Source organism: Indicator indicator, chromosome 33 (assembly GCF_027791375.1).
Source record: "Indicator indicator isolate 239-I01 chromosome 33, UM_Iind_1.1, whole genome shotgun sequence".
Classification (NCBI taxonomy): Eukaryota; Metazoa; Chordata; class Aves; order Piciformes; family Indicatoridae; genus Indicator; species Indicator indicator.
The window spans coordinates 6,932,874-6,944,412 of record NC_072042.1 but is presented as its reverse complement, the minus strand read 5'-3'; the positions used below and the strand labels follow the sequence as shown (position 1 = coordinate 6,944,412).

Genomic DNA, 11,539 nt, shown 5'->3' with positions numbered 1-11,539 from the left:
TGCAGCCGATGCACAGCCCCATGGCAAATCTGTGCCTCTTCCACCACCTAGACAAGGAGTCCCCAAGCTCCACGGTGGCAGGGGGCACCACTCCCTCCCCCTGAGTACCTTCAGCAGGATGGGAGCTGCTGGGCCCAGTTTGGCCCCACTCAGAGACCACCCAACAGTGCCCCTGCCCACCCTGGGCACCCCCTGCCCTTTGCTTCCCCACAGTGTTTGGGCTTGCTGTAGACGGGGGACCAGGGAGGTGTCCCCTTTCCCCCACCCCCCTCAGGCTCTCAACTGCTTTTCCCTTCAGCACTGTGGCTGCAGCCCTCAGGCTCCTTCTCTGATCCCTATCCAGCCTCTCCTGCTCATCCTGCCCCCCCCCCCAGCCCTTCGGTGCCCACTGGAGGAGCAGAGCCAGGGCCTTGCTGTGTGCTTTTGCTGTGCTTTTGTGTTGCTGGGGGGGGAGTCGTCCCCAGCGCCACCCTCCCCAGCTTTCTGTGTGCTGTTTTGGGGAGGGGGGGCCGAGTGCTGTGTGCTGTGGGGTGAGACTTGTAGCTTGGGCTGCCCCAATTAAACTCTGCGAGGTGGTGTCTGTGTCATGTCCAGGGGGCATTTGTGTAGTGGGGGTCAGGGTGTGCTCCCCACCATCCCTGTGCTCCCCCAACCCCCCTCTGCCATAGCTCCCACCCTCCCCCATGGCATCGTGCAGTGGGGTGGGCACTGTGTCACACCCCCTCCCGGGATCCTACTCCCTCAGGGCTGCAAGGGGCTGAACCCTCCCCAGGGCAAAGTCCCCCCTGAGCACTTTCTGCCATCTGCTCTTCTCTGTCCTCTGCACCAGGATCTGAGGCCACTGGGCTGGGGACCTGCTGCCCTCCTGCTCCCCTGGGCAGGCAGAGAAGAGGTCAGCACTGTGGCATCCCTGCCTGGTGCCAGGTTCCCTGCCCACTGCTGGACTGTCTCCCCACCCCCCACGGCTGCAGGGTCCTGCAGGGCCCCCACAACTATGCAAAGCTGGCTCTGCCCCAGGCTGCCCTTGGGGACCCCAGGGTGGGACATTGTCACCCAGAGCTGACCCGTGTCCCCCGTGGAGGCTCCAGGAAGCTGGGGGGAGTGGGGGTGAGTTGCACCTTCCAGCTGTTCCCAGGGTGGTGTAGCTGGGCACAGGGATCTCATCAGCCCTGAACCCCAGTCTTTGGAGTCTGCCCTTGCCCTGTGTTGTGCCAGGAGCCCAGGGCATCCCAAAGGGTCAAGGGACATGTGGCCACAGCTGGAAGTAGGGTGGCACTATAGCTTTGCCATTCCCATGCCAGCAGAGCCTGGGCCAGCACAGGGGGCACAGGATCCCAATAAAGGATTTTCCTCTTGTTCCTGGTGTCTGTGTCATTGTCACCTGTCCCCCCCAGAGCCTGAGTGTGGGCACTACACCAGCAGGTTTGGATTACAAACCCCATGAGCATGTGGCTGTGACAGGGGGGACCCAGCCACCGGAGACCCAGGGCTGGCAGGATGGTGACAGAGGGCAGCAGCCCCACACTGGAGGGGTAAGTCAGGGTGCAGCTGCCACAGCAAGAAAGAGTCACCAGCTGTGCCCTCTGGTGCCACTTCATTGCTGCCAAAAGTTGCGGGGCACAGCCCCCAGCCCCACACAGCGGCACCACCCTGAGTCCCACATTCTGCTGGCACTCAGGGGGGGCGCTGTGGGGCTATGCCCGGGGGATGAGGTTGGTGCGGAGGGGCAGCAGTGCCTCCACCCAGTGCCCAGGCTGCTGCAGCAGGCGGCCCCACACCCTGCGCTCCTCCGCCGTGGAGTCCATCCAGCCCACGGGCAGCCCATAGCTGCTCCCTGCAGAGACAGTGCCGGTGCCACCATCACCCCACAGCTGTGCCACCCTGCTGCCACCCTGCTGCTGCCCTGCAGCCACCCCACAGCCACCCTGACGGTGCCCCAGTTCCCCACGCTCACCTGTGCCCAGGCTGAGCCGGATGCCACCCAGCTGGCGCTTGGAGAAGGCTTCATGGTGCCAGAGGGTGAACTCTGCACAGGCCTCAGCCAGGTCCTTGGCCTGGAAGCCATCATAGACCATGGTGTGGTTGAAGAGGGGGTTGAGGCTCCTCCTCACCACCCGAGTCTTCTGCCGGCTCCCCTTGCTGTCATCCGGCAGCACGTAGCTGGGGGGACACTGGGGTGAGGCATGGGTCGGGCACCAGCAGCTCTGGGTGCCCCTCCTGGGTGCCCACCTGCCTCTTACCACTGCACGAAGGCGTCTACGGTGCCCCTCTGCAGAGGGATGAGGCTCTGGGCGTCCTTCACCCAGATGTGCAGCTCCCCTGTGGGGGGCATCCCCCTGCCTGCAGCGAGAGGGGTCAGGAGCCTACCCCGTGTTGGAGCCAGGGCAGCAGGCTGGGGAGAGAAGGGTGCTTGGGGTACCCATTTCACCCTGCCACCTGTGTTCCACCCCTGCCCAGGCTCTGCAGGGGTCTCCATGTTGGATGTCCTCTCACCTTCTGAGCCAGCAGGGATGAACTTCAGTGCCAGGTTGAGGTTGCCCCGGCTGGGGAGGCTGTCTGATGATACAGGTGTCTGGGGACGAGGCAGGGGTTAGGGGGGGGCTGTGGGAGGGGAGGGCACTGGGAATGGGGGCACTGGGCACTCACCCGAGGCTGGAGGCTGAACCACTCAGGGCTGGTATTGGCCCAGTCCCAGGCACCCAGCGCGATCTCCACCTCCCCCAGGAAGAGATTCCTGCCCAGGCTGTCGTGGTGCCACACCGAGAGGTTCAGGGTCCGGCCCTGCAGGTCCCTCTTCTCCAGTTTGTACTGGTGGGGAGGGAATGCAGGGCAGGGTGAGACTGAAACCACTGGCATGGGTTGCCCGGGGAGGTCCTGCATGCCCCCTCACAGAGGTGTTCAAGGCCAGGCTGGATGAGACCTTGAGCAGCCTGGGCCGGTGGAGCTGTCCCTGCTCATGGCAGGGGATTGGAACTGGATGATCTTTAAGGCCCCTTCCAACCCAATTCATTCCATGATTATCCACCTCCACCGTGAACCAGGAGGACCTCCCCCAGCACCACCCCAGAGCAGGGTCAGCAACCTTGAGGGTCTCATTGAAGATGGGATCCAAGCTCCTCTTCCTCACCGCGGTCTTGCGCTTGCTGCGGTTGGACTTATCTGGCAGCAGGTAGGTCTTGATGTACCTGGAACCGAACCACGAGGGGCATGCAATGGGTACCAGCTGCCTGGGCACCAGCTGGGCACTGCTGGGCAGTGCTGGGGCACTCACGGGTCCGAGTGCTGCTTCTTGGCCTCGGCCAGCTCGCGGCAGCGCAGGACATGGACCTGGAGCTCCTTCTGCGCCGGCTCATAGCGGAGCGAGAGCTGCACGCAGCCCCTGACGGCCACGGCGCCCAGCTCCGCCTCGCTGTACAGACTCCTCAGGCTGCCGCTCAGCTGCGGGGAGGGGCCACAAGGTCAGGGGGGAGCTGGGGAGGTGACCCCCACTCCCAAGCAGCCCCCCCAGCCCCGTACCGTGGAGGAGCTGAGGCTGGAGACAGAGGAGCTGGTGCTGAGCAGGCTCGGGGGGACGTGGCCATTCTGTGGGGACAGCTGCCCCGGGGAGCCCTGATCCACCTGGGGGGGCCCTGCCCCCTAGAAATGGGAAGGAAAAAGGCATCAGCAACCCCCCTGCTTGTGCCCCAATCCCATGCAGCTTCATACAGCCCCACAGAGCCCTCTCCCATCTCCATACCTCTCTCTCCCCCCCCCTCCCCCCCCCCCAAGTCCCACCTGCCCAGCGTCAGGGTCACTGTGCACAGAGCTGGGCTCATCCTCCTCTTCCTCAGCGCTGGACGTACCAAAAGGGTTCCCACCTGCAATGGCAGGGTGTGGGTGGGGGGTATTGAGCAGGGAAGGGTAGGAGGGGAGGGAGAGGGATCCCTCTTTTTGACAAGAGGAAGCAGGATGGGGGATGTGATGGGGGCTGGGGGGAAGTAAGAGAGTGGTAAGCAGTGCTGGGGGGCTCCAATCCCCCTTGGATCGCAACAACACTGAGCCCCCCCCCGACAGTTACCTGCCTGGGCTGGGTCCTGCTCCCTCGCTGCAGCGCCAGCTAGTCGCAGGGGCTGTGACACCAGCGGCTCCTCCAGAGCTGGGGCTGTGGGGCTGGGCTGTGAGGTGGCACATGGGGTGACAATGGGCACCCTCCCATCCCACTCCAGCCCCTCAAACCCCTGGGACAGGGTGGGGCCATCCCCTGCCTCACTCCCCATGCTGCAGGGTTCAGACCATGCAGGAGGCTGGTGCCAGTGGCAGCACCCTCCTGAGCTGGCAGGGCAACTCTGGGGACATGATTCAGGGTGTCCTGGGATTCAGGGTGCTGCTGCCCAACTGCCAGACCCCATCACAGGGTGCTGGGCACCAGCTGCAGGCTCAGCCCCTGCTCCAGACACCAACCTGGGACTCCACAGCTGCCGTCACCTCCTCCTCCAGAGCAGGGCTGCCAGAAGAGACCAGGATTGGTTACCCTGCACTAGGCCCTAGGGTAACAGCACTGTGTGTGCCCAGGCTGAAGAGAGCTGGGGTCCAGTCAGACCACAGAAATCACTGGGGTGGTGGACAGACAGACACCAGAATGGGGGACAGACAGACAGCAGGATGGTGGATAGACGGCAGGATAGGGCAGCTCTGGCTGTGCCATTGCCCTCCCGCTGGGCTCTGCTCTGCCATCCCCACCTCCAGCTCACCCTGGGCACCCCAGGGCCGTTCCACCTCCAGCAGAGTACCCATAAGAGGTGCCCTGAGGCACCCCGGGGGTAAGAGTTCCTCCCATACCCCCTCACCTCTCCTCTGGATCTGTCACACCATCCTCATCCTCCTTCTCCTCTGCCAGTGGCTCGCCGATGGCCTCCAGCTCACCCAGGCTGTGGCCATCCAAGTCCCCTGCTCCTGGGCACATCAGGGAGCTCAGCGGGCGGAGCCCCGGCCCGCAGCGGCCCCGCAGCCCTGTGCCCATCCCTTGCCTACCTCGGGGTCTCCTCCTGCGGCGGATGGAGGCTCGCACGAGGTCGGAGCCCAGGTGGTGCCGGTGGCGCTCGGCGCGGGCATCGCAGAACCAGTCCCCAGTGAGGGTCTTCAGCTGCGTCGGGTCCGACACCGACTTGCGGAGCTTCCTGGTGGCAGGAGGGTGGCGTTGGGACCCCTGGCCCCGATGCTGCCATCGATAACTGCACCTCTGTCCCCATCACCGAGTGGCTGTTGGAGCCACCGCGACTGGCCCTGGTGTCACTCCCCCACCCCAGGGCTTTGCTCTGCCCGGGCTCGGTGGTATCCCCAAGCCCAGGGCAAAGGGGACCCCCAGGCTGGCTGCTCCTGGGGGGCTCAGGCTGTTCCAACCTGGGCAGGGGACCCCCAGCTGACCTGATGCGCCCCTCCTCGCGCCGCCGCAGCTGCCAGTCTCGACGCAGCACCTCCAGGATCGCTCTCTGCTCCTCCTCCGTCAGGAAGCTCAGGTCCAGCAGCGCCTCGGCCCCCAGCTCCAGCGCCATGGCAGGGCTGGGGGGCACCGCGGGGGAACCCTGAGATGCTGGCCGAGAAACAGGGGGGTGCTGCCTGCGGGGCTCAGCGTGCCGGGCATGCACCAGTGATGCCAACATCTGGAGAGAGACCTTGGGGCCGCTTTGAGGTGGGAATCATCCTGACCCTCTGCAAGGACACGGAGAGGGAGCTCAGTGCGCTCCCTGCCCCCCACACTGCACCCCAAAACACCCCCAGGGCCCCCAACGGGGCCAAACCAAGGGATGGGATGCTGCCAAGGGAAGGGGCTTGGGTAGGCTCAGGGGAGCCCTGCCACTCCTGCTGCCCAGCCCCACTGCCGGCCCTGTGCCAGGGCCAGCCCTGCCCCTGCCGGGATCCTGCCTGCAGCCCATGTTTGCAGAGGCTGTTTGCCCAGGGCAGGCCCTGCCCCTGCCAGCTTTCCCACGGCGTTCATCAGGTGCCACCACACCAAGGAGGGTGGCAAAAGACAGCTTGTCTGCCCCCATGAATGGCTGAGACCATGCTCAGCTCAGCACAGCTGCCAGGGCAGAGGGTGCCACAGGGGCTCTTGCCCGACTTCCTGGCATTGCCTCATCAGTGCCCTTCCTGGCCCCAGCACTGGCAAAATGCTGCCCGGCGTTGGGTGCTGAGGGCAGGAAATTGCAACAGCCATGGGGCAGGATCAGTGCTGCCACTCCCTACCCCCAGGGCACCCTACCAAGATGTGGGTACCAGCATGGCCAAGGGGCTGGGGCACCAGTGGCCCTGTCCCCAGCTCCAAAGGTGACTCTTTCCCTGGCCCCGCGGGAGGTCCTGTCCCCACCCCCACGGTGAGTCCCAGCCCTGAGGGTCACCTTGCCCCTGCCCCACAGGTGACACTGTCCCAGCCCTGGGCAGGGGGCACTCAGACATCCCCAACTGGGGACCCTAGCCCAGGACTCAGTGCAGAGTTCAAGCTGGTGGCTGGGCTGAGCTCCAACAACCCCCCCCGCCCCCAACCCCGGAACCCCTACCCCCACTCCAAGCCGGCACCAGGGACCCCCCACATCACACACTGGGGACTCCCCGCACCACCTGTGTGCGCCCCCCCCCCTCCCAGCACCCCAGGGGAGCCTGTGGCACCCACCAGCACCCTGCCCCCAGCCAGGCCACACCAGGGCTGGAGGGGATAGGTCCTGACTGTCGCCGGGGCTGGGGGGGGGTCACGTACCAGCTGTCGCCGGGGCTGGGGCGATGCTCTCTGCCTCCTCACCGCAGCCTGCTCGTATCCTGTTTGCCGGTGCCACACGGCGGTGTGTGTGTGTGTGGAGTTGTGTTCGTGTCCCCCACCCCGGAACGGAGCCAACACCCAAAACAGTCACCCGGGTCTGGCCCAGAGGCTGTGGCGGTTTCACGGGGGGAACCTCGGCGGGTGGGCACCGACAAGCACCCACGCCCCGCACCCAAAATGCTGCTGGCGTGCAGAGGGGTGCTGGCACCTGGCTCCCCCCCAAGCCTGTGCAAGGGACCAGTCAAACCAGTTCAACCTCCCCAGTAAACCACAGCTGCAGGGGTGCCCGCCCCCCGCTCTGCACCCTGTGAGCAGCTGCGATGGGGCTGGGGGAGGCAGACAGACAGGACAGACTTCCCCCACCCAAAATGCACCCAGGCTCACATGCGTCCCGCACGCCCCCCCCTCCCCCCCCCTTCAGCTTCCCTCACCCAGAACACTGGGGACCGACAGGTTCCAGTCACTCCCAGCACAGCCCAGGGCTGCAGCCCCCCGGCACCCCTAACCCTCCTGCCAGCATCGGGACCCTGCAGCCCACGGCCATGGCCTCAGACCCCGGCCGGGTCAGGCTCCCCGAACAGCGTGGGGACAATAAAAGCGACCAAAGAAACTGGGGGCCCGGAGCGCCCCTCTCCCCATCCCTCCTGATTGGGGAGCAGAGCTGGAGGGGGGCTACAGGCCCCCGAGTAAAGCGACAGGAGGCAGACCCCCAACCCCCCCCAGCCCATGGTGCTGGTGCAAGCAGCTGGGGGGGCAGCCCCACGGCCACCCTTACCTGCCTGGGACTGCGAGTGGGGGGGTCCAGGTGGGTCGTCCCCCCAATACCCCCAGCAGCCCACAGGGACCCTGGTGGCGGTGGGTGGTTCCTGGTCCCTGGGGCAGGGTGCTGGAGCCTGGGGCTGAGCCGAGCGCAGGTGGCAGAGCGCAGGCGGCACGAAAGCAGGGACCGGAGCCAGCGGCGGCCGCCGGACGGGACTGCACTGGGCTGCACTGGGCTGAACGGGGAGGTGTCAGCCGGCCTGGGAAGGGGTGGCGCAGAGGGGAAGCACCTCGGGGTGAGGGGACCCCCAGGCTTGGTGGAGGTTCGAACCCAAGGATATGAGGGTGGGGATGGGATCAGACCCCCGGAGTGGGTATCCCACCACAGTCCTCATGGGACCCTCTGTCCCGTCCCCAAGGGACCCCCCCTCTCCATGCTGAGACCCCCATCGAGTTCTCACCCAGGTTTCTGGGGCAGGATGTGGCCTCGGGGTGCTTTATCCGGAGCAGCTGTGCAAGAGCTCCCGGGCTGTGCTGGGGGGGGGAGCAGTAAACCTGCCCTGTCCTCCCCACAGCACCCTGCAACTCCCACCACAACCTCAAAAGCTCAGTGTGCGGCAACCCCTGGGGCACCGCACAGGGTAGGTACCCCCAGCCCCATGGCTCCCACCCCTTGGGGCAGCCCCAGCCCCATCCCATAGCTGCCCCCAGTCCCTACCCCATGGCTCTGCCCCCAGCCCCACATTCACTATCCCACAGCTCCCTCCCAGCACAGGGTGAGCACAGCACAGGACCAGCCCCTGGGGACAGTTCTCTTTGCAGAGGCCCTGGAGGGAGCCAGGCAGCTGTGATGAGCTGCAGCCCAGCTCCAGCCACCTCTGGAAGTGGCATTGGAGGGACAATCCTTCCCCTTCTGTCCTCTGGGTGCTGGCACCCCACGATGCACAGAACTGGTTCTGCCTCATTTTTGTGCTGGCAATGGGGAGGGAATGGGGGCCAGGAGCAAGTCCTGTCCTGCTCCCCACCAGGGACTGGTTCTGCAGGAGGTGAAGGTGAGCCTGGCTTTTCCTGCAGGAAGCTGAGGCACGGAGCAGCAGCAGCCCCTCAGACACCAGTGGTTTGCTGCTGGGGCTGCTGCCCCCTCCCTGGAGGTGTTCAAGGCCAGCTTGGATGAGACCTTGAGCAACCTGGGCTGGTGGAGATGTCCCTGCCCATGGCAGGGAGATGGAACTGGATGAGCTTTAAGGTCCCTTCCAGCCCAACCCACCCCATGGATCTATGGAGCAGGCAGAGGCTTTGGGATGAGCAAAGGGCAAGAGCAGACAGAGCTCCTTCCCCTCCCAAGCCTAGCAGAGACCCTTGGCAGGTCCCCAGCTTCACCACCCAGCACTAAAAGCCTGCAAACACTTCCCACGCTGTGGGCTTTGCCCTGCAGCAGAGCAGAAACCATCCAGGAGCAGGTGTGGGAGCCAGACACTACCCCGGGCCAGTGAGAGGCTGGGGTGGGAAACATCGACCCTGCCCCCGGCCGCAAGGAAAGAGTCTGAGCTCCAAGATGTGGCACTTGCAGACATCCACAGCACTGAGTTTATTTCCCCTCCCGTCGGGATCAGGGAACCACAGAAGCAGTTTAAATATTTACAGAGCAATCCAGCGCCCCGCGGGGAGGGAGGAGAACAAAGGGTGAGGGGAGCCAGGGCTCGACCCCGCCGACAGCCACGGGGCTCCGCGGGGCAGCCCGGAGCTGGCACCTGGAAGGGGGAGGATGGAGGAAACCTTCAGAGTGGCAAAGAGAGGGGCACTGGGAAGCAGCTGGTGGCGAGAGGAAGGAAGCTGCAAGGGGAGGACATCCCTCACCCACCCACCTCTGCTGCTGCCTCCCACTCCAGCAGGAAGCTGCCAGCTCCCCACAGAACCCAGCACTGCTGGGGGCTCTCTGCACCCCCCAGCGCTGGGCTGATGGCACAGGAGAGCAGGAAGACCATGAGTGGCACCAGCCCAGCCACATCCAGCCTCTGCAGCACCATGAGTGCCACTCTCCTGTTGGCCACATTTCCTGTGGGCACCCAGGGCCCTCCTGTCCCTCCGTGGGGGTAGCTGGTGGGCTCAGCACCACGCTCCTGCCCCAGCAGCCAGCACTCCAGCCCACCATGAGGCCACCTTGCTGCTCCAAGAGTCTCCCTTTGAAGCCCAGATCTGGTAAGGAGTGTGAGGAGTGCTCCAGAAGGATCCTCAGGGTGGGGAATGGCACTCAGCATGTCCTCAGAAGTCCCAGGAGAGGGGACTGTGGCCAGCAGCCCTGCTCCCAGCCTCCCCCAGCAGCTTCAAGTTTCTGCTTTGGCAACGTTGCTGGGAAAACACTGAGCAGGGGGAGGAGAGAGCCCCAGCAGTCTCCAGGTTATTGCTGCTGCCCACCACAGGTTGGCTGCAGCCCCAGGGGCTCCCAGCACATCCTTGGCAGGTCACTGAGGATCAGAGGAAATCAGGAAGAGAGGCAGAAGGACCAAGCCCTGCTGTTAGCCATGGGCTGGCTGGGTGGAGGCAGCAGCTCAGTGAGACACCAGCCTCTCATCAGCAGCTTCTCTTTGATCAGGATCCTGGCTCCCTAACCAGCCCCAGGCCCAGCAGCCTCCAGCCTGCTCCACACAGGCTTGAGAAGGCTGCAGAGAGCAGACACTAATGAGTGGTTTGGTTCCAGGCAGACAGGGAAGGGTGCTGAGCTCTGCACTCCTCCACCCAGCCCAGGAAGGTCAGCACCAGAGGAGGAAGAGTCAGCTGGGAGAAAGGAGAGCCTGGAGGAGCTACTGAAAAGGGACAAAGGAAAGGCAGAAACTGAGGGGCTCAAGAGGAGTCTCCAACCCCCTATTGCTAAAGGAGTCTGGGAGGTGGAAGAGGACGAGGAGGCACACGTCAGACAGGTCTGAGGACCACTGGGGTGACACTGCATGAGCTTCCCAGTCACAGGAAGCCACTGGGACAGCAGGCAGTGGGGAAGAGCTTTTGTGATGGCCACAGGCACTGCCCGAGGCTGAAACCCATCAGGCAGCAGAACCAGGGGCTGCTGTCCCCAGGCATGAGTGGGAGGCTGCTCTCCCTCTGCAGTCAGAGGGGCTCTGCTCAGCTGCACTCAACCCTGCAGCCGCAGGAGCCATGAAAGCCACGGACTCAGAGCCCCCCAGAGAGCAGCAGCTGCAGGCCAGAGCCTCAGCAAGCAGAGCCCTCGGCCCCTGGGTCCTGGCCTAGCCACTTCCTGCCTGGCACTGGGGAACAACCCACCCCCCACTCCCAGCCCTGCCCTACCCAGGGCTCAGGAGGGCCACTAGCCCCCAGTGCTTCCAGCCCAGCCCCTCTGACATCAAAGCCATTCCTGCAAAGAGCTTTTCCCCCAGAGGAGCTCTTCAAAGCACCTCGAGGAAGCAAGCAGCCCCCTGGAAGCAGCTGCCAAGCCAGGCAGAGCCCAACTGGGACACAGACACTTCCCAAACCCTTCACCTCTGCTGTTAACCTCTGCTGGCCACACCAAGCCCAGGACCCAGGTGCTGCTCTCAAAGCCCCACACAAAGCCTCCTGCCCCAGAACCAGGGACCTGCTGCTGTCCCAGCCCCCCAGCAGCACACAAAGATCAAAGGCAGGCAGGAGGCTCCTGAGCAGCCCAACCACAGCTTTAGAGACTCAGAGCAGCCTGAGAGAAGCCTGGGAGCTGCCTTCTCTCTGGCACAAGCTAAAAGGGACTGAGCAGCAGACTCCTAGCTCCACAGCAGGCTCCTGCAAGCCTGCAGCCTGCCATGAGCCAGGCTCACAGCAGCTTTCCTGCCTCCCCGGGCTCCCCAGCAGGACCAGGTGGCTTTGCCCTGCCACAGAGCTGTTCCTCTGCACATCTCCTCAAGGAGGGTCCTGGCATCAGCACCTTCCTGTCACTCCCAGGGGGACCATTAGCAGCTGCTGTGGCACCCTGCACCCTCAGGAGCAACCTCACAGCTCCGCTTGGAA

The 11,539-nt window shown here is 64.7% G+C and overlaps 1 protein-coding gene across 1 annotated transcript; it reads right to left on the bottom strand.

Moving 5' to 3' along the window:
- Positions 1-1,694: 1,694 nt before the first annotated feature.
- On the bottom strand, positions 1,695-7,334 carry SYTL1 (synaptotagmin like 1). The gene is made up of 16 exons (XM_054395210.1): positions 7,297-7,334; positions 6,731-6,760; positions 5,404-5,661; positions 5,011-5,156; positions 4,827-4,932; positions 4,441-4,483; positions 4,058-4,154; positions 3,775-3,857; positions 3,517-3,636; positions 3,272-3,438; positions 3,083-3,185; positions 2,647-2,808; positions 2,494-2,572; positions 2,241-2,340; positions 1,955-2,160; positions 1,695-1,834 (listed from the first exon to the last, which is right to left on the bottom strand). Exons 1-16 carry the CDS (start codon positions 7,332-7,334, stop codon positions 1,695-1,697), a joined length of 1,878 nt encoding a protein of 625 aa, XP_054251185.1.
- Positions 7,335-11,539: the final 4,205 nt, after the last annotated feature.